Source organism: Cherax quadricarinatus, chromosome 1 (assembly GCF_038502225.1).
Source record: "Cherax quadricarinatus isolate ZL_2023a chromosome 1, ASM3850222v1, whole genome shotgun sequence".
Classification (NCBI taxonomy): Eukaryota; Metazoa; Arthropoda; class Malacostraca; order Decapoda; family Parastacidae; genus Cherax; species Cherax quadricarinatus.
In genome coordinates this window covers 2,116,739-2,140,622 of record NC_091292.1, presented here as the reverse complement: position 1 = coordinate 2,140,622, position 23,884 = coordinate 2,116,739, and the positions used below count along the sequence as shown (strand labels likewise).

General features: G+C 40.8%; 1 protein-coding gene across 4 annotated transcripts in view; it reads left to right on the top strand.

Moving 5' to 3' along the window:
- The window catches only part of p115 (General vesicular transport factor p115), a 93,289-nt gene extending 69,405 nt beyond the window's left edge, over nucleotides 1-23,884 (top strand). For 2 of the 4 annotated variants that reach the window (XM_070082343.1, XM_070082471.1), the window contains 4 exons: nucleotides 66-182; nucleotides 7,227-7,436; nucleotides 8,075-8,281; nucleotides 23,540-23,884. In XM_070082343.1, the coding sequence (XP_069938444.1) occupies nucleotides 66-182; nucleotides 7,227-7,436; nucleotides 8,075-8,281; nucleotides 23,540-23,740 (735 nt within the window). In that variant the 3' untranslated portion in view covers nucleotides 23,741-23,884. The remainder of the gene's footprint in view (nucleotides 1-65; nucleotides 183-7,226; nucleotides 7,437-8,074; nucleotides 8,282-23,539) is intronic. The other 2 variants (XM_070082527.1, XM_070082407.1) reach the window with 1 other exon arrangement.

Below are 23,884 nucleotides of genomic sequence, written 5' to 3'. Positions count from 1 at the left end.
ATAACTTGTTTAAGTATTATTTGACTTGAATACAATGAGAGTTGTTAATGTTTGCTTATTATTAGCAGCAGCAGCAACAGCAGGAGCAACAGCATCAGCAACACCAACAGCAACAGGAACAGCAGCAGGAACAGCAGCAGCAGCAACCTACTCAACAAACAATAGCTGCAAGTGACGTACAAGTAATGAACAAATCTAAAAAGTTGTATTAATTTACTTTAAGGAATATTTGTACAATATAATTTTAACTACTGTAGTGTATTTCTTGTAAGGGAGGATAACATGGGTTGAAAGTTGCATAAGAGCTTGACACTAGACTTAATTTTTGTTTTGAGATGAATCAGTATTGCCATGTGATGTACTTTTTTTTGTATTTGTTGTATTATGTGCTTATATATATTTGCTGATGACAGTTCTTTTAGAAGATCCTGAAGAGAAGTTGGTGGAGGAATTTGGGAGGGTATGGAAAAGAAGGAAATTAAAAATAAATTAAGCAAAGAACAAAGTGATGAGAATAACAAAAAGTTTTGGCAATGAAAGATTGGAGGAAGGGAGCTGAAGAGGGAAGCTAATGTATTCAGATATTTAGGAGTTGACATGGCAACAGATGGGTCAGTGAAACATAGAATAGACCAGGGAGGAAAGTTGGGTGGGTTGTGTGTCAGGGCATCTGTGGAATGAAATAAGTTTATCCTAGGAGGTAAAAAGGGGGATGTACCAGTGTTATGGTATCGACACTTTTATATGGGTGTAAGATAATGGGCTTTAAATACTGCAGTGGGGAGGCAGTTGGAGGCAGTGAGATGTCATGTTTGAGAGCAATGTGTGGTGTGAATATTATGAAGAGAATTTGCACAGTAGAAATTAGAGGATGGTGTTGGGTTACCAAAAATATAATTCAAAGGGCTGATGCTGGGTTGTTGATGAAGTGGTTTGGGCATTAAGAAAAAATGGAGCATAATAAAATGACTAAGAGAGTATGGAGAGTGGAAAGAAGGGTTAAACAAGAAAGTTTTTAAGTGCTATAGGCTTAAACATCCAGCATTAGTATATTAGATTGGAATGAGTGAAGACAAGTGATTTTTATCACTTGACATGCTGTTGGAGTGTGAGCAAGGTAACACACATGAATGGATGGAAATATAAACACATATGCAGTATAATGTGATCCTTTATTGACTACGTTTCGCCCACACAGTGGGCTTTTTCAAGTCACAAACAGAACTACCTGGGGTGGAAGGAACGCGAGTATTTATAGTCAGGTTCAGAGTGCTGAGGTCAGGTGGAGAATGCTGCATCCGATGATGTACCGAGTGGGGTTATAGAGTCTAAAATCTTGGGTAGCTTGGAAAGGAGATTGGACAAGTTTGTGAGCAGACCTTCTACAGTGTTCTTATGTGGGATAGCGATGAAGAAGCTTCTTGGCAAGTGGTTCAGCTATGTTATAGAAGCCACTATTCTGGTTGAAGTTGTCGGATATAGAAATAAGTGATGATTCCAGGATTCTTCGGTATTGAGTGTTGTCTTCTGTGGCGATAAGTCTTGAGTTTCTGTAGTTTATCAAGTGGTTGTGTGAATTACGGTGTTGTACGCAGGCATTCCTTGTGTCGTCAGACCTGCTTGCGTATTGGTGTTCTGAAATACGTGTTTGGAGGTCCCTTGATGTTTCGCCAACGTATAACTTGTTGCAGTCATTACAAGGGATTATGTATACCCCTGCAGAGGGTGGAAGCTTGTCCTGTCTATCACTGGTAATGTCCTTGATGGTCGTGGTTGTGGAGGTAGATACTTGAAACGAGGTATTGGAAAAGATGTTGGAAACGTGTTTGGCAATGGAGTTGGTGGGGAGGACTATGTATCTCTTCTCGGCAGTGTCTTCTCTGGGTGTGTTGAAGATGTTTAATGCCCGTCGTCTGCAGTCTCTGATGAAGTGACGAGGATAGTGAAGTTTAGAAAATACTTGTTCAATCATCGTGCATTCTTCTTCAAGAAACTCATTGCTGCAGATTCTGAGTGCACGCAGGAAGAAGCGGTCCTGGCGAACCTATACATGGAACATCTTGAAGCCGAACGTTTCTCCACCATTATTCCTTCGTCTGTCACCTGGCTCCGTTATGTTGACGACATTCTCCTTATAACTCCTAAACACTTCAATGTTAAAGCTCTCCAAGACAAGCTCAACCAGGTCGAGCCTTCAATCCAGTTCACACTTGAAGAAGAAGTCGACAACACTCTACCTTTCCTTGATGTTCTGCTTTGCAAAGCTGACCACGAACTTCGTTTTAAAGTCTATCGAAAACCCACCAACCAAAACGATCTTCTCCACTTTTACTCCCACCACGACACCAAAACCAAACGTGGTGTAATTATAGGCTTCTTCCTGCGTGCACTCAGAATCTGCAGCAATGAGTTTCTTGAAGAAGAATACACGATGATTGAACAAGTATTTTCTAAACTTCACTATCCTCGTCACTTCATCAGAGACTGCAGACGACGGGCATTAAACATCTTCAACACACCCAGAGAAGACACTGCCGAGAAGAGATACATAGTCCTCCCCACCAACTCCATTGCCAAACACGTTTCCAACATCTTTTCCAATACCTCGTTTCAAGTATCTACCTCCACAACCACGACCATCAAGGACATTACCAGTGATAGACAGGACAAGCTTCCACCCTCTGCAGGGGTATACATAATCCCTTGTAATGACTGCAACAAGTTATACGTTGGCGAAACATCAAGGGACCTCCAAACACATATTTCAGAACACCAATACGCAAGCAGGTCTGACGACACAAGGAATGCCTGCGTACAACACCGTAATTCACACAACCACTTGATAAACTACAGAAACTCAAAACTTATTGCCACAGAAGACAACACTCAATACCGAAGAATCCTGGAATCATCACTTATTTCTATATCCGACAACTTCAACCAGAATAGTGGCTTCTATAACATAGCTGAACCACTTGCCAAGAAGCTTCTTCATCGCTATCCCACATAAGAACACTGTAGAAGGTCTGCTCACAAACTTGTCCAATCTCCTTTCCAAGCTACCCAAGATTTTAGACTCTATAACCCCACTCGGTACATCATCGGATGCAGCATTCTCCACCTGACCTCAGCACTCTGAACCTGACTATTAATACTCGCGTTCCTTCCACCCCAGGTAGTTCTGTTTGTGACTTGAAAAAGCCCACTGTGTGGGCGAAACGTAGTCAATAAAGGATCACATTATACTGCATATGTGTTTATATTTCCATTGTGTCGGTATTTTATACCATTTATTTCCATTTATTTCCACACATGAATGGATCAGGAAAATCAGTTAGCTGAGCTTAAAAACTGAAAGTGGAAAGTACAGTACCTGGATGCTAGAAGGAGGGTGAGGATGATATTGTTTGGAGGGTTTTCTGAACTGTGATATCAGTACACTTGTGGCAAGACGGTTATTGAATCAATGAAGGCAAATGTGTTTTCTTTTTGGGGTGGTCACTGTAGCTTGGTTATTGTTAATTTTTTTTAACATTGGCCTTATCCCACCAAGGTAGGGTGACACAAAAAAAGAGAGATTTTCAACATCACTTTATCCATCACCATCTTAACAGGGGTGTGCTGACATTACAGCTCAGTTGCCACTCCAAACTGCAGTATCCCCACTCCTCCTTCAGAGTGTAAGCACTTCGCTTCCCACCTCCAGAACTCAAGTCTAGCTTACTAGTTTTCCTATTAAATGTCCAAGTCCCTCAAATACAAAACCTCCTTTACCCCCCCCTCCCTACAGCCTTTCCTGGGATGACCCCCTACCCCACCATCCCAGCACTACAGATCTATGCACCCTCCAAGTCATTCTTTTTTTGCTCCATCCTCTCTAAGTGTCTAAACCACCTCAGTAACCCCTCTCAGCCCTCTGGATAATACTTTTAGTAACCCTGCCCTCCTCCTAATCTCCAAACTACGAATTCTCTGCCTAACAGTCACACCACACACATTGTCCTCAGACATGACATCGTCACTGCCTCCAGCCTTCCCCTCCTCACTGCAGCATTTAACCTTTTCACTGTCTGTGTCGCATTAGTACGGCTTACCAGCCAGTGTTGGTGCCGTATTAATACACCAAAATTCTAGTGAATTCAAATCTAGTGGGAGAAAGATGGTAGACCTAGATGTGAGAGAATGGATCTGCATGGTCAGTGTATGCAGTATAAAAAATCTGGAGCATGCAGTGCATAATGAGAATAAAAATACTCCGACAGTGTTTTTGGTTTAAAACGCCGAGTTTGAGGTGTATTTTCATATGGTATTTATGGTTGTATTCTCGTTTTCTTGGTCTCATTTAATAGAATGGAAGATATGTTACAGAAACCGAGATGATTTTGATTGGTTTCACAATGAAAAGTACCTTGAAATTGAGCTCAAATTAGTGGAAATGTTTGATTTTTGCCAATGTTCATGAGTAAACAAATGACATCACTGTCCAATATGTGTCCAATTGGCCAGTCTGATATGCAGTCACGAATGGGTTGACATTATTTATACAATTATTACAATAATGTAGTAGTCTGCATAACAGTAAATCTTCTATTTTTTTGTGTGAATAAAAATTCAAAATGGAAAGCAAGAGTAATATAAGAGGGGCCTGGAAACATGAGTAATAAACAGAGAAAATGTTATTTTAGTGCCAGGAATATCTGCATTGTTTATTCTTTACCCTATTTTGAAATTGGCATCTTTTGAAATTTGTATGAAACTGGCCAAACTGCCAATTTCTGACCACTTTATTGGGCAGTTGAAATCGGTAAATGGGCGGTTTCTTGTACTCAATTGATAGAACAAATGGAGTTCTAGTGAAATAGCTATAAGTTTGGTAAACTGGAACAATGGAATTGGCCGAAAATAGGGCTCAAAGTGGGCGAAATCACCAATGCGTATATATCGCCAAGACCGCTAACTTCACAAGAGCGTGATTCCATAAGCTTTCCATCAAATTTCGTACTTTTGGTGTCATTACCATCGGGAAAAAGGTTATCATTTCATAAGAAAAAATTATTTTTTTTTTAAATTCTTCAGTGGATGGATCTATAATTTCCTAACAAATAGAACACAAAGAGTAGTAGTAAAAAGAGTAAAGTCTGAGGCAGCTACGATGAAAAGCTCTGTTCCACAAGGCACAGTACTTGCTTCCATCTAGTTCCTCATCCTCATATCTGACATAGACAGGGATATAAGCCACAGCTCCATGTCTTCCTTTGCAGATGACACCCAAATTTGCATGACAGTGTCCTCCATTGAAGACACCACAAGACTCCAATTGGACATCAACCAAATCTTTAAATGGGTGGCAGAAGAGAATATGAAGTTCAATGTTGAGAAATTTCAATTACTCTGATATGGAAAACGTGAAGAAATGGTTGTTTAATATATTTATAGATGGGGTTGTAAGAGAAGTAAATGCGAGGGTCTTGGCAAGAGGCGTGGAGTTAAAAGATAAAGAATCACACACAAAGTGGGAGTTGTCACAGCTGCTCTTTGCTGATGACACTGTGCTCTTGGGAGATTCTGAAGAGAAGTTGCAGAGATTGGTGGATGAATTTGGTAGGGTGTGCAAAAGAAGAAAATTAAAGGTGAATACAGGAAAGAGTAAGGTTATGAGGATAACAAAAAGATTAGGTGATGAAAGATTGAATATCAGATTGGAGGGAGAGAGTATGGAGGAGGTGAATGTATTCAGATATTTGGGAGTGGACGTGTCAGCGGATGGGTCTATGAAAGATGAGGTGAATCATAGAATTGATGAGGGAAAAAGAGTGAGTGGTGCACTTAGGAGTCTGTGGAGACAAAGAACTTTGTCCTTGGAGGCAAAGAGGGGAATGTATGAGAGTATAGTTTTACCAACGCTCTTATATGGGTGAAACTACATAAAAGTATAAAACATATTTTAACCACACAATAGAGCGAAAAACTAATGTAAAAGACCTGGGAGTGCTCATGTCAGAGGATCTCACCTTCAAAGACCATAATATTGTATCAATTGCATCTGCTAGAAAAATGATAGGATGGATACTGAGTACCTTCAAAACTAGGGATGCCAAGCCCATGATGACACTCTTCAGGTCGCTTGTTCTATCTAGGCTGGAATATTGCTGCACACTAACAACACCTTTCAAGGCAGGTGAAATTGCTGACCTAGAAAATGTACAGAGAACCTTCACGGCGCGCATAACTGCAATAAACCACTTCAATTACTGGGAATGCTTGAAGCTCCTAAACCTGTACTCCCTAGAATGCAGGTGGGAGAGATACATGATTATATACACTTGGAAAATCCTAGAGGGATTAGTACCAAACTTGCACACGAAAATCACTCCCTATGACAGCAAAAGACTCGGCAGATGATGCAACATCCCCCCAGTGAAAAGCAGGGGTGCCACTAGCATGATAAGAGACAACACAAGTGTCAGGGGCCCAAGACTATTCAACTGCCTCCTAGCATACATATGGGGGATTACCAATAGACCCCTGGCTGTCTTCAAGCAGGCACTGGGTAAGCACCTAAAGTTAGTACCTGACCAGCCGGGCTGTGGTTCGTACGTCAGGTTGCATGCGGCCAACAGTAACAGCCTGGCTGATCAGGCCCTGATCCACCATGAGGCCTGGTCACAGACCAGCCCATGGGGGGGTTGACCCCTGGAACCCTCTCCAGGTATACACTGAGAGCAAGTTTGTGAGCAAGGGCCTTGACAGTGAAAGGGTTAAAACCCACTTCACACCAGTGAGAGTTTTGGTATCAACATACTCTGGCATCCATACTCGTGTATGTGAGCCCGCACATATTCATACACACACACACATGGTGGTCTAGTGGATAGAGAGATGCATACTTTGCTCATTTCACACAGGGCTGGGCATGGGAACACAGGATCGAGTCCTGGCCAAGCCACAGTTCTGTGTATGTGCACATGTTCTATATAATTAAAGTATTACTTCTGTTTTAAGTCTACCAAAAAGCTTTGCAAAACTGTGGGCTTTTCTATTTAAGAAATCTTTGTGACTCATTTTTATCTTTATGAAAAATAAATGATTACAATTATGTATGAGAAGTTATTGTTCATGTATTGAATTTTTATTTAATTGGAGGGTTTTTGTGATATATTGGAGGCTATGTTATGATGTATCAGAGATTATTAATTAAGATTAATCACCATAGTTTTTTGTTACAGTTCAACAACCATTTTGATGCCCAGAATGCAGCCAATTTCTTTGACTCACTCCCCAACCCTGAAATGGAGAATTTACGTAAACAATTGGAAGATCTGCAATTAGTTCTTTATAATAAGGATTCTGAGATACAGCAGCTTAAAGAATCACAAATCTCAACACTGGGAAATACCAATGAAACATCTAATGGAGTCACTGATAAAGGAAAAGAGGTAAGAGACCAGTTGGCCTGGGTTGATAATAAAGCTGTTGAGGAAGAAATAAAAAGGTTTTTATTGCTAATTTTTTTTTGTGTTCCTGCACTCAAGTTATATGAGTACACAGTTTTTTTTTTTTTGGGGGGGAGGCATTGGAATGGGAACGTCATAGATATATTTACATGGTTCTCTTACTTTTGTTTTTGCTTACTGTCTAATCCACCTTCTTTTTCCATTGGCTTGCACACTTACTTTTCATTCACTTTTACAAGCTTTTATTTCAGTATAAGCAGACTTAGTGTGACCTTAAATATGTACAGTATTTGTATCGTTAATTATATTACTAAATTGTCGTATCTGAGCATCTGTGCAAAGACATTGCTTATGTATGAGTGATGGTGAAAGTGTTGAATGATGATGAAAGTTTTTTCTTTCTGTTTGGATTTTTCTTTCTGTTTGGGCCACCCTGCCTTCGTAGGAAACGGCTGACGTGTTAAAAAAAAAAAAGAAATGTTTATTGAAAATGTAAATTTCAAGGCAATAATTTTAGTTATAAATTATTTACCTTTCTGTATCCCTGTAAGTGGTGTTAATTTATGTGATACAGCAGTTAATTGTATTTTTAAAACTGTTTATATATTATGTCTTTACAGAACTCAGATGAACAAAGAGATAAAGATGTAAATATGAACATGAAGCTTGAACAGGAAAATATATCTCTAAAACAAAGGTTGAAGGACACTGAGATTCACATTAAACAGCTTCAGACACAACTTGAAACAACAGCAGCAGTGGCAGCAGCAGCTGCAGTAGGAACAAGTTCAGGGTCTGCTGCTGAGGCAAGATGCAGACAACTTGAAGTAAGCTTGGATTCATCTTCACCTTTCAGCCTGTTTCATAAACATTTTAGGAAACAGGAACAATTGAAAATTATGTCCATATTTTGAAAATGGTTTCAGATATAGGTTCATTTTCTTTTAAAAGGTAGAATGCAGGAGACCTTTTGGCTCGTGCTGAGAATATCTTCTGAGAGGGAGGGATAGAGAGGAGGGAGGAGATGGTGGTGCTACACAAACATACATTATTACAGTACATATAAGGCTTTCAATTTAAATTTGTATCATAATACATCTTGCATAGTCATTACAGATACATAAACAGAATTGACAAATTATGCCTTCCTCAAAATGTCTCTCTCCCTTCTTAGTAGAATGTGATGAATTGTACATTTTTTTTTTTTTACTGGATGTAATTTTGGCATAGCAACCTGGGCTTTACACATGAATTCCATTTTGATTATTTACACAAGGAATTTTTATTTACACCAAAAAACAGAAGATTTACTGTTTTGAAGTATTGTAATAATCGTATAAATAATATCAGTACATCTGTGAATGCATATTGGACCCACCATTTGACATGTATTGGATGCATGATGGGATTTCTTTACTCTTGAACATCGTCAAAAATTGAACATTTCTGCTACTTTGAATACAACCATAAAAACCATACAAAAATACACCGCAAAGTCGCTGTTTTAAACTAAAAACACCGTCATAGTTTTTTACTCATTATGCACTGTGCTGCAGGATTTTTTTATATGATTACACACTTACCACACAGACCAATTCTCTCATATCTAGGCCCAAATTTACTGCTCACAGTTCATCTGAGTGAGTTGATCTCTTGGTGTAGAAATCTGTACTGTAATTCTTTCATAATTGACCATTTTTCATTAGCTATATATTTAATTGTGTACATATGATTATAGCTAACTGCATAAGAAGTCCTGTGTAATAGTCTATGTCCAGATCTTACCTTTGATGAGTTTTAAGAGTCTTACTACTCTCGGAGCCTGGCAATAGGCCAGGCTTGTCATTTGAGCCTTATGATTAGTTGCCTGAAATAAATTGCGTAATTGGTGGCTTTTGTTTTGTGCCTACTATTGTATTCATGTAAATTACATTATTTATAGAGCCTTGGTGAGAGATGACCGACGTGTTGAAAAAAAAAATTTTATTATTACTTATTATTAATAATAGAGCTTTTATGAGGATAGTGAGGCTCAGGTTAGGGTGTGTAGAAGAGAGGGAGAATACTTCCCGGTAAAAGTAGGTCTTAGACAGGGATGTGTAATGTCACCATGGTTGTTTAATATATTTATAGATGGGGTTGTAAAAGAAGTAAATGCTAGGGTGTTCGGGAGAGGGGTGGGATTAAATTATGGGGAATCAAATTCAAAATGGGAATTGACACAGTTACTTTTTGCTGATGATACTGTGCTTATGGGAGATTCTAAAGAAAAATTGCAAAGGTTAGTGGATGAGTTTGAGAATGTGTGTAAAGGTAGAAAGTTGAAAGTGAACATAGAAAAGAGTAAGGTGATGAGGGTATCAAATGATTTAGATAAAGAAAAATTGGATATCAAATTGGGGAGGAGGAGTATGGAAGAAGTGAATGTTTTCAGATACTTGGGAGTTGACGTGTCGGCGGATGGATTTATGAAGGATGAGGTTAATCATAGAATTGATGAGGGAAAAAAGGTGAGTGGTGCGTTGAGGTATATGTGGAGTCAAAAAACGTTATCTATGGAGGCAAAGAAGGGAATGTATGAAAGTATAGTAGTACCAACACTCTTATATGGATGTGAAGCTTGGGTGGTAAATGCAGCAGCGAGGAGACGGTTGGAGGCAGTGGAGATGTCCTGTCTAAGGGCAATGTGTGGTGTAAATATTATGCAGAAAATTCGGAGTGTGGAAATTAGGAGAAGGTGTGGAGTTAATAAAAGCATTAGTCAGAGGGCAGAAGAGGGGTTGTTGAGGTGGTTTGGTCATTTAGAGAGAATGGATCAAAGTAGAATGACATGGAAAGCATATAAATCTATAGGGGAAGGAAAGAGGGGTAGGGGTCATCCTCGAAAGGGTTGGAAAGAGGGGGTAAAGGAGGTTTTGTGGGTGAGGGGCTTGGACTTCCAGCAAGCGTGCATGAGCGTGTTAGATAGGAGTGAATGGAGACGAATGATACTTGGGACCTGACGATCTGTTGGAGTGTGAGCAGGGTAATATTTAGTGAAGGGATTCAGGGAAACCGGTTATTTTCATATAGTCGGACTTGAGTCCTGGAAATGGGAAGTACAATGCCTGCACTTTAAAGGAGGGGTTTGGGATATTGGCAGTTTGGAGGGATATGTTGTGTATCTCTATACGTATATGCTTCTAAACTGTTATATTCTGAGCACCTCTGCAAAAGCAGTGATAATGTGTGAGTGTGGTGAAAGTGTTGAATGATGATGAAAGTATTTTCTTTCTGGGGATTTTCTTTCTCTTTTTTGGGTCACCCTGCCTCGGTGGGAGACGACCGACTTGTTGGAAAAAAAAAAAAAATAAAATAAAAAATTAATAATAGGCAAACCATGCTTTAAGGTGTTTTGTTAATACAGTGGTTTACAATTACAGTAGGCCTCCGCTTTACAGCATTACACTTTAAGGCGTTTCGCTAATATAGACATTTCAGATTATGACCAAAACTCGTTATACAGTGGACCCTCAGCTAACGATATTAATCCGTTCCTGAAAGCTCATCGTTAGCTGAAATTATCGTTAGCTGAATTAATTTTCCCCATAAGAAATAATGGAAATCAAATTAATCCATGCAAGACACCCCAAAGTATGAAAAAAAAAAATTTTTACCACATGAAATATTAATTTTAATACACACAAACTGACACTTACCTTTATTGAAGATCTGGTGATGATTGATGGGATGGGAGGAGGGGAGAGTGTGGAAGTTGTTAATGTTTAGAAGGGGAAACCCCTTCCATTAGGACTTGAGGTATCGAGTCCTTTTCCGGGGTTACTTCCCTTCTTCTTTAATGCCACTAGGACCAGCTTGAGTCGCTGGACCTCTGTCGCACAACAAATCTGTCTGTAGAGGTCTGTACCTCTCGTTCCTTTAAGATTTGCCTAAAATGGGCCACAACATTGTCATTGTAATAGTCACCAGCACGGCTTGCAATATCTGTGTTAGGGTGATTTTCATCCATAAAGGTTTGCAGTTCAACCCACTTTGCACACATTTCCTTAATCTTTGAAGTAGGCACAATGGATTCCACAACTGGCATAGGCATCTCAGGGTTATCCCCAAACCCTTCAAAATCTTTCTTAATTTCCATACTAATTCTCACCCTTTTTATCACAGGGTTGGCACTAGAAGCTTTCTTGGGGCCCATGGTGACTTATTTTGCAGGTACAATCACTAAAAACGCTGTGATAATATGAAATGTTCCAATTGTATGCATGGATGCGACTGCAATGGCTGGCTTGTAAACACTGGCACCCACGGGACAACTGAGGCGTGCTCAGGCCACACATGGACGCGTCTCGAACGAATCGCGTTGGGTGAGTTTTTTAGCGTTAGCTGAGGCAAAATTTTTGCATTAAAATGTATCGTTAGCTGGATTTAACATTAGCTGAGGATCCACTGTACAGCTCCCACCTGACTCGCTAATATGGCCCCGACACGCCACTGTTTACATTCTCTGTGAGCTCCTCATCTCTCCATTATGTCTGTGAGCTCCTCATCTCTCCATTATGTCTGTGAGCTCCTCATCTCTCCATTATGTCTGTGAGCTCCTCATCTCTCCATTATGTCTGGAAACTTTCCAAAATTTCAAGCATTTTAAAGTTATTGCATATTTTATATAACCTCTGATAATTATACAGCCTCTCCTCACTTAATGACAGAGTTCCATTCCTAAGGATACGTTGGTAAATGAATTCATGTCTAAGTGAGGAGCATACTATAATGGTAGTGGGTTTGTGTCAACCATCTTTAATATTGTCTTAATGTCACCTTTGCACCATTTATAACATTTCTGGTATATTCTTAAAGATTTATACAGTAGTGTACTGTATATTGTAATAAACAGAATAGGGGAAATCAGCCAAGGCATCGGTAAACGAGTATGTCGTTAAGTGAGGAGAGGCTGTGCTTGTGTACCTGTACCTAAATAAACTTGCACACTGTGCTGGCATGCAGGTACACATTAAAATCACTAAGAGTGTCTCACTAGTCTTGACACCATATTAGTAATAATGAAAATAATAATACTAATACATAATAATTGCTCTGGGGCACATTAAATGTTGTATATTACAATAATATAGACATTTTCATTAATCCATCTCTAGTATTTTTTCAAAATTATATAAGAAGCACATTACATAACAAACATGATACATACACCCACAGTAAAATAAATTTCACAAACATGAGATGTGGTAGCTGGGCGGCATTTTGGAGTGATGGCAAGAATTCTGTTTTCTCTAGTCCAACACCAGAGGAAATGTGTACACTTTAGTATTACTTGAGGTAAGTGTAGAAAATTATTCTTTTCGTATGCCTTCACTCCCTGTAATTGTTCTACATGATGGTAGAATTGCTGGTGTCTTTTTTTTTGGTCTCATAAACATGCAAGATTTCAGGTACGTCTTGCTACTTCTACTTAGGTCACACTACACATACATGTACAAGCATATATATACATACCCCTCTGGGTTTTCTTCTGTTTCTTTATAGTTCTTGTTCTTGTTTATTTCCTCTTATCTCCATGGGGAAGTGGAACAGAATTCTTCCTCCGTAAGCCATGCGTGTCATAAGAGGCGACTAAAACGCCGGGAGCAAGGGGGCTAGTAACCCCTTCTCCTGTATATATTATTAAATTTAAAAGGAGAAACTTTTGTTTTTCCTTTTGGGCCACCCCACCTCAGTGGGATACGGCTGGTACATTGAAAGAAGAAGATGCCTTCACTCATAGCTATTTATTTATTCTACTGCACTCACATGAAGACAACTTTTACACAATGTAAGTGTTTGTATTTAAGGTAAATGCCTCAACTATTCATGCAAATGTACCAGTATGAACCAAAAGTAAATAGGCATTAATACACATTTCATCTGACCGAGTGACTCCCCTTACGTGTTCGTCTGTTTACATTTTCAGCTTCTCTCTCCTCATTTACTTGTTCTCTCTCATTTATGATGGCATCTAAGGGTAGTTGCTAGAAAATATTAAACTTAGTGAACAAGGTATGCCGATGGTAATATTAATAATAATTACTCTGGAGCGCTTTAAATTTGTCATATTTCGTGTAGATATGGTAGCTGGTAGCTGGGGGGTGTGTGGGTGTGAGCCGACCAGGAAGTCACGTGTGTTTGAGCTCCACCAATTTTGCGTGTATCTGGGGTCCCAGAGGGGACAGTGTGTGGAAAATAGGCGTGTGAGGACCTAAAGTGCGTATACATTTTTAAACCCACGGAAGGGAAGCATCGGTGTCCATTGAAGAGGAAAAAAATAGTTTTTATAGTGCTAAGTGTAGAGTGCCAGGCTCAGAATAATGGTTGTTATGGAGGGTGCCATATAGGAAATGATTGGTGACTAGCAGTGAACGTAGATCAGTGAAGGGAAATAAGAAAGATCAGGGATTAGCCTAAACTCAGAGAGCAGAAAAGCTAAGAAATGGAAAAGGATTACTGCTAAAACCACAGGAGAATATAAGATATTATTATTAATAAAAGTGAGGAGAGCAGGCTGTGAACTAGGCCTACAGGTGTTACCACACAGTGGGTTGTGTTTTATACTGAAGGATTGTTTCTCATTCCATATAAGAAATATAGTGAATGGCGAGGTATTGATGTTCAGTGATATAGTGATCTTAAAATGTGGATTACAGCAATCTGTCAAATACCCAATACATAGAGTATAATATATGGAATATAAATGGGTCAACCACCACCAGGAAAAATTATTGCCAGAGGCAACAGAGAAATGTAAACTATCGTACAGGTGTTATAACGAAGAAAAAGGATTTGAATAGGCAGTGATATAGTGTACTGAATTGTGGATGAGAGTAATCCTTTTAAATCCTTTTAAATCCCAAGTGCTAGTGTAAGCTATGGTGTAATTATATGGGAACAAACTGCGCAAGTTTATGCACACCCCACTGATCCCCTCACCTCTCTCCCCACCGAGCCCCCTCTTCGTACCCCAACCAGCAGGGATGGTTCCCCCCTCCCTGCTGGCACTCATACCACGGACCCACCTCATCACCAAACCAAGCAAAGTGGAGATGTGGGGATACAAACTGGATGAGTATTAAGCCATAGTAGAAGTAATATAATAAGAGATAGTGGATCAATGTGCAGGGAAACAGTGAACATGCAGTGATTAGATAGTGGAAAAGGATAAACCACCACCAATCCTCTCACCACCCTCCCCCTCCGACACCAACCAGCGGGGATGGTCCCCACCCCCTCCTGGCACCCATACCCCTGACCACCGACCTACCTTTCATCACTGAAACCCAGCCACTGCCACTACATATAACTGCCCAGGATAAGATAAACAGCAGTGATCACGACAGAAATAAGATGCTGTAGGATGTATGATATAAGATGTCATATATCATAAAAGTTTTTTTAATGTGTAATAAGTCCCCATACTAATTACATCATGCATTGACCACATACCACACCTGAGTGCAGAACTGAAAGGTAAACTGAAGCCCAGGATAAGATGAATAGCAGTGATCATGACAGGAGTCAGATGCTGTAGGATGTATGATATATGATGTTATACAACATAAAAGCTTTTAATGTGTAATAAGTCTCCATACTAATTACATCCCACATACCCATGCATTGAGCTATAACACCCACATCTGAGTGCAGAGCTGAAAGGTAAAGTGAAGATCAGGTTCTTGTGGTACCCAGTTGCAAATATGATACAAGCAGGATGGTAGTACAGTATACCTGTGGAACATGTGAAAAGGCTCTTGAGAAAAAATCTAGAATCACATGCAACCTTTGCTTTTCAAAACATCATGTTACCTGTGCAAGAATAAACACTGCAACCAAAAATGACATCTATCTAAATAGGTGTTTCTGGATCTGCAACATGGATGTGGAACTATGGACAGATATCCAGAAAGCACTCAGGAGGTTAATAAACAACAAACATGAAAAAAAGGAGGAACTATTGAATAGTCTACCTGGAATATACAGAGCATGGGAAGATAGGAGAGGAGTCAAGTCTAACACACACACAATGCCCAGTCTACAACAACTGACCCAAAAATAAGCAGATACCCACTGGAAAAAACACAGGAAACAAAAACAACAGCTAGCTCAGTCCCCAGCCCTAGGGCTGACCCAGACCCAGCCCCCAGCCATTCTGAAAATCCAGATTCATCTAAAGACTCTTCCACAGCCACCAATGCCATAGCCCCTAGTACAGTTGTAGTAAAGGAGTCCTCTTCTGGGGTAGACTCTTCTGCAGCAATCAGTCATAGCCTCTAGTACAGATGTAGGGGAGTCCTCTTCCAGGAAAAATGTTGGTGCCATGACAACAGATGGTGGTGTCTCTGGTTTGGCTATGGAGGACTATAGTGCAGCTCTAGGGCCTGCACAGATTAGGAATATATCCAGCACGAATTTTATCCAGCCAAAAACAAAATGCTGCAAATCCTGTGTTTGGGGCATCTGTAAACACGGAATATCAGGGAAAATGAATAGGGCATGCAACTTGAGCATCCCAAAAAATGTCGTGACCTCCTGTCTAAGGGAGTGTGTCGTTCTACCTTTGCAAATACAGTGGACCCCCGGTTAACGATATTTTTTCATTCCAGAAGTATGTTCAGGGGCCAGTACTGACCGAATTTGTTCCCATAAGGAATATTGTGAAGTAGATTAGTCCATTTCAGACCCCAAACATACACGTACAAACGCACTTACATAAATACACTTTCATAATTGGTCGCATTGGGAGGTGATCGTTAAGCGGGGGTCCACTGTACTTCCACCCTGAGATGTGTCAGTTTTCAGTCCTTGAAAAACAATGTTGCAATACCAATTGCACTGCATATCATTTAAAAGGGACCAGGAGGCACACACCCCGTACAACACATCATAGTAGCTATGACAACACCCCAAGTGATTTTTTAGTGGTAGGAAACGAAGAAAGAAAATGGAAAGAGATAACCAAAATAGTCCACCACCTTGGAGCCTTGTTTGACTGGAGGCACAGCCAGTGGCCCATCCGAACTCACAGCTACTGATGCCAACAACAAAATCCCCCCAACACAACCTCGTTTATATTTGCTAATATACAGGGCCTTAAGCCAGCCACCAACAACAAAATACCTTTCATTAGTGGACTTCTAGGGGAGTCAAATACACTGTTTGCAGCCTTCACAGAGACCCACACAAAAGATTACTTTGACAGTGAAATATGGATACCTGGATACAACCTTTTCAGGTGCGACAGAAAGAACAGGCAACAAGGAGGGGGTTGGCCTGTGTGTCAAAGAGTCTATCATTTGCACAGAGATACTGAACACCGCAAATGATGTAGTTGAAGTTCTGACAATAAAAATCGAGAACCAAAACTTAGTCATTGTACTTGTATATAAGCCACCGGATGCAACTTCCCAACAGTTCAAAGAACAACTATCAAAAGTTGACTCCTGTCTGGATAACTTTCCAGCCCCATCCCCAAACATCTTGCTGCTTGGCGACTTCAATCGAAGACACACAAAATGGAAAAATATAGCAAATAATGTTGTAGCAGAAATAATCCCTGGAGGCAGCTCAGATGAAAAGTCACACACACACAGGAGCTGCTGAATTTCTGCAACAAACACACCCTAAGTCAGCAGATAGTGGAGCCAACAAGACTGGAGAACACACTGGACCTTATTTTCACAAATAGTGAGGACCTGGTAAGGAATATAACAATATCAAAAACAACAAATTCTGATCACAATCTATTCGAACTCCAGACTTGCATGCACAGGAGTCCTGATTGGCAAGACGCATACAGCTATGAGGGTACCTTTACCAAATTTAACTTCAACAACAAGAACATCATCTGGGATCAGGTAAACTATGCCCTAAATGAAACGTGCTGGGAGGATATCTTAAATTACATGGACCCTAACAAATGCTTCGAAAAGATCACCCTCCTGGTAGCTGAAGTATGTTCAAGGTATATTCCTACAAGACAAAAGAAAAGAAGAAGTAAACTGGAGAGAGAGAGACACTCCCTCTACAGGAGAAGATGAGGAATCATTGAGCTCCTCAAGAATGCCAGATTATCTGATACATGGAAGGAAGTGCTAACCAGGGAAGTGGAAAATATTGAGCTAAAGTTGAAGGACTCATACAGGATCCAGGAGAGACAAGAGGAGCTAAAATTGATTAATGAAATTGAAAGAAATTCGAAATATTTCTTTTCATATGCTGAAAACAAATCAAAAACCACTTCTAGTATAGGGCCCCTGCTCAGACAAGATGGATCCTACACAGACGACGACAAAAAAATGAGTGAGATGCTGAAATCGCAATATGACTCAGTGTTCAGTAAGCCACTAACCAGTTTAAAGATAGACAATCCAAACAGTTTTTTCATGAATGAGCCTCAAAATTCTGCCAATGTAGGCCAGATTTATGACATAACCCTAACTCCACTAGACTTTGAGAAAGCCATCGACAGCATACCCATGCACTCAGCCCCAGGCCCAGACTCATGGAACTCGGTGTTCATTAAAAACTGCAAGAAACCCCTCTCATGGGCCCTAAGTATGCTATCTAGAAGGAACTTAGACACAGGCGAGATTCCACAGTCGCTAAAAACAACAGATATAGCCCCACTCCATAAAGGTGGCAGCAAAGCAGTAGCTAAGAACTATAGACCAATAGCTTTAACGTCCCACATCATAAAAATCTTTGAAAGAGTTCTATGAAGCAAGATAGCAAACCACCTGGACTCCCAAAAATTGCACAACCCAGAGCAACATGGTTTCAGAGCAGGTTGCTCCTGCCTTTCGCAACTGCTAGACCACTATGATATGATCCTAGATGCACTGGAAAACAAACAGAATGCAGATGTAGTATACACAGACTTTGCAAAAGCCTTTCACAAGTGCGACCACGGTGTAATAGCACAAAATGCGTGCTAAAGGGATAGCCGGCAAAGTAGGCAGATGGATCTTCAACTTTCTAACCAATCGCATACAAAGAGTAGTGGTAAACAGAGTTAAATCAGATGCTGCCATAGTGAAGAGCTCTGTCCCACAAGGCACTGTACTCGCACCTATCCTGTTCCTTATTCTCATATCAGACATAGACAGAGATGTAAACCACAGCACGGTATCATGTTTTGCAGACGATACTAGGATCTGCATGAGAGTGTCATCCATTGAGGACATGGCAAAGCTCCAAGAAGATATAAACCAAGTTTTCCAATGGGCAACAGAGAACAATATGATGTTCAACGAAGACAAATTCCAACTACTCCGTTATGGAAAACTGGAGGAAATAATAACTAGGACTGAGTATACTACAAACTCCAATCACACAATAGAGCAGAAAAGTAATGTGAAGGACCTGGGTGTGGTAATATCTGAAGACCTCACCTTCAAGGACCACAACAATGCCACTATCACATCTGCTAGGAAACTGATAGGATGGATAATGAGAACATTCAAGACAAGAGATGCTAAGCCATTGATGATCCTTTTTAAATCACTTACTGTACATTACTGCTGTACATTAATATCCCCATTCAAGGCAGGTGAAATTGCAGAGCTAGAAAATGTACAGAGAACCTTTACTGCACGGATAAGTTCCACCAAACACCTTAACTACTGTGAGCACCTGGAAGCACTTGGCTTGTACTCACTAGAGTGCAGGCGAGAGAGATGTATCATAATCTGCACCTGGAAGATTCTGGAGGGACTGGCCCCTAATATGCACACAGCAGTCACTCCATACGAAAGCAAAAGACTTGGCAGGCGATGCAACATACCCCCAGTGAAAAGTAGAAGCGTCACTGGTACGCTAAGAGAAAACGTAATAAGCCTCCCACCAGCAATAAGGGGCATTACCGGAAGATCCCTGGTTGTCTTCAAGAGGGAGCTGGACAGATACCTAAAAACGATGCTGGATCAGCTGGGCTGTGGTTCGCACGTTGGATTGCGTGCAGCCAGCAGTAACAGCCTTGTTGATCAGGCCCTGATCCACTGGGAGGCCTGGTTGTGGACCGGGCCGTGGGAGCGTTGATCCCCAGAATGCCCTCTAGGTAGACTCCAGGTAGGTGTGGGAGCTACCACACCTGACATTCTATAATAAATACTCACCTCTTACCACAGATCCTAATGCTGGAAAAAAATCCTCCCCCAGTACCAACAATACCATCAGTCCGATGACATTCTTCTTTGCAAATATACAGGGTCTAAAGCCAGCAACAAACAACAAAATACCTTTCATCCGTGGACTGCTTGCAGAGGCAAAGGCAATGTTCGCGGCTTTCACTGAGACCCACATAAAGGATCACTTGGACAACGAAATATGGATCCCAGGTTACAACCTATACAGATGTGACAGAGTGAACAGGCAAAAGGGGGGGGGGGGGGTTGGCCTGTACATTGCAGAGTCACTTGTTTGCACAGAACTGCTAAATGCCTCAAATGATGTAGTGGAAGTTTTAGCAGTAAAGGTCGAGAACCAAAACCTAGTCATTGTGGTAGTCTACAAGCCTCCGGATGCAACATCCCAGCAATTCCAGGAACAGCTGTTAAAAATTGACCACTGTCTGGAAAATCTTCCAGCTCCTGCACCCAACATCTTGCTCCTGGGGGATTTCAACTTAAGGCACCTAAAATGGAGGAATATAGCAAATAATATTGTTGCAGTAATAACACCAGGAGGCAGCTCTGATGAAAACTCACACTCACACGAGCTTTTAAATCTCTGCACAAAATTCAATTTAAACCAGCAAATAATAGAGCCTACTAGACTGGAGAATACACTAGACCTCATCTTCACTAACAATGATGATCTGATAAGAAATGTCACCATATCAAAAACAATATACTCAGATCACAACATAATTGAGGTTCAGACATGTATGCGTGGAGCCCCAGACCGACATAATGAGACTAGTCACGAGGAAGCATTCACCAAATTCAACTTCAATAACAAAAACATAAAGTGGGACCAAGTAAACCAAGTCCTAACCGATATAAGCTGGGAAGATATACTAAGCAACACAGACCCCAACGTATGCCTAGAACAGATTAACTTGGTGGCACTCGATGTATGCACAAGGCTTATTCCTCTAAGAAAAAGGAGGAGTAGATGTAAAATAGAAAGAGACAGGCGCTCCCTTTACAGGCGACGGAAAAGAATAACAGAGCGGCTAAAAGAGGTCAATATATCTGAAATGCGTAGGGAGACACTGGTCAGAGAAATAGCAAGCATCGAACTCAAGCTAAAGGAATCTTATAGGAGTCAGGAATCGCGGGAAGAACTAAAAGCCATAAATGAAATCGAAAGAAACCCAAAGTATTTCTTCTCCTATGCCAAATCAAAGTCGAGAACAACATCCAGTATTGGGCCCCTACTTAAACAAGATGGGTCCTACACAGATGACAGCAAGGAAATGAGTGAGCTACTCAAGTCCCAATATGACTCAGTTTTTAGCAAGCCGCTAACCAGACTGAGAGTCGAAGATCAAAACGAATTTTTTATGAGAGAGCCACAAAATTTGGTTAACACAAGCCTATCCGATGTTATCCTGACGCCAAATGACTTCGAACAGGCGATAAATGACATGCCCATGCACTCTGCCCCAGGGCCAGACTCATGGAACTCCGTGTTCATCAAGAACTGCAAGAAGCCCCTATCACGAGCCTTTTCCATCCTATGGAGAGGGAGCATGGACACGGGGGTCATCCCACAGTTACTAAAAACAACAGACATAACCCCACTCCACAAAGGGGGCACTAAAGCAACAGCAAAGAACTACAGACCGATAGCACTAACATCCCATATCATAAAAATCTTTGAAAGGGTCCTAAGAAGCAAGATCACCACCCATCTAGAAACCCATCAGTTACACAACCCAGGGCAACATGGGTTTAGAACAGGTCGCTCCTGTCTGTCTCAACTATTGGATCACTACGACAAGGTCCTAAATGCACTAGAAGATAAAAAGAATGCAGATGTAATATATACAGACTTTGCAAAAGCCTTCGACAAGTGTGACCATGGCGTAATAGCGCACAAAATGCGTGCTAAAGGGATAACAGGAAAAGTCGGTCGATGGATATATAATTTCCTCACTAACAGAACACAGAGAGTAGTTGTCAACAGAGTAAAGTCCGAGGCAGCTACAGTGAAAAGCTCTGTTCCACAAGGCACAGTACTCACTCTCATCTTGTTCCTCATCCTCATATCCGACATAGACAAGGATGTCAGCCACAGCACCGTGTCTTCCTTTGCAGATGACACCTGAATCTGCATGACAGTGTCTTCCATTGCAGACACTGCAAGGCTCCAGGCGGACATCAACCGAATCTTCCAGTGGGCTGCAGAAAACAATATGAAGTTCAACGATGAGAAATTTCAATTACTCAGATATGGTAAACACGAGGAAATTAAATCTTCATCAGAGTACAAAACAAATTCTGGCCACAAAATAGAGCGAAACACCAACATCAAAGACCTGGGAGTGATCATGGCGGAGGATCTCACCTTCAAGGACCATAACATTGTATCAATCGCATCTGCTAGAAAAATGACAGGATGGATAATGAGAACCTTCAAAACTAGGGAGGCCAAGCCCATGATGACACTCTTCAGGTCACTTGTTCTATCTAGGCTGGAATATTGCTGCACACTAACAGCACCTTTCAAGGCAGGTGAAATTGCTGACCTAGAAAATGTACAGAGAACCTTCACGGCGCGCATAACGGAGATAAAACACCTCAATTACTGGGAGCGCTTGAGGTTCTTGAACCTGTATTCCCTGGAACGCAGGCGGGAGAGATACATGATTATATACACCTGGAAAATCCTAGAGGGACTAGTACCGAACTTGCACACGAAAATCACTCACTACGAAAGCAAAAGACTTGGCAGACGATGCAGCATCCCCCCAATGAAAAGCAGGGGTGTCACTAGCACGTTAAGAGACCATACAATAAGTGTCAGGGGCCCGAGACTGTTCAACTGCCTCCCAGCATACATAAGGGGGATTACCAACAGACCCCTGGCAGTCTTCAAGCTGGCACTGGACAAGCACCTAAAGTCAGTTCCTGATCAGCCGGGCTGTGGCTCGTACGTTGGTTTGCGTGCAGCCAGCAGCAACAGCCTGGTTGATCAGGCTCTGATCCACCAGGAGGCCTGGTTACAGACCGGGCCGCGGGGGCGTTGACCCCCGGAACTCTCTCCAGGTAAACTCCAGGTAAACTTCTTAAGACTACAAATATTTTAAGGTAGTAATGAATGTACTGTGTATGTATTTTACTTTATAGTTTTTTAATGCCTAGTTCTGCTGTTAACTTAATATATGTTAGTGTAAACTTGTTATCTGGCATTTATATGAATTTATAGGTGGAAAAAAATGGGGTTCTGTTTTACAGTGATTTCCGCTTTACGGCGGTAGCCTGGAGCCTGACCTGCCATATAAGTGGGGACCTACTGTATACCCATTCATTATTCAGACTTCCTACAATAAATATGTTCACAACTCACTATAAGCTAAGGACAAAAATATTTTTTAGGCCTAGCTCTATTGCTCACTTAATGTATGATAGTGTAAACATGTTATGAGGCTTTTATATGCATTTGAAAGTGAAAATTCACTGTACAGTGATTTTCACTTTACAGCAGTAGCCCGAAACCTAACCTGCTGTATAAGCAGGTCCCTCCTGTATTATAATAATAATAATAATAATAATAATGTTATTACTATTATTGTTTTCTTCTTAATTTTTATTCCCTTTACTGTAGCTAAATACATGTAACTTGTATAATGATGGTAGTAATGTTATACAGGTAAATTGTTTTTTAGAAGACCATTGTCTTTTGGATAATACACAGTAATTATCTTGATAGCAAGGCAGTTTCTTCCAACTTGCTTACTGCACTTATTTTGTGTTCCTAGCCAGGATAAAATCAGCTGCTTGTGCTTGGTTGTTGTAGATGCTGCTTGAGGGAATGATTCCCCCCCCCATCCCCAGGACTCATGCCACTTCTTTTTTTCTTTGAATATTCAGGAGGAATTGGATGCCATTAAGCGAGAACAAGAGGATCTTCTGGTCTTGGTGACTGACCAAGATAGCAAAGTGTCTGAGTACAGGAGGAAGCTGAGAGGTTATGGTGAGGATGTCACTGATGATGATGATGATGATGATGAAGATGATGGTGATTTTGGCATCAGTGATGATTATGATGATGATTTGGAGGATATCCAGTGACAAATGGTGTTCTCCTAGAACAGGAGCACCATTAAAAAAGTAAACATGAGTCGTATATGATTAATCGTGAAAAACTGAAGGATGCTGTTACGAGAAAATTAGTCAATTCTCAGATTTACAATTTTTTTTTTAACACCAAAGCAG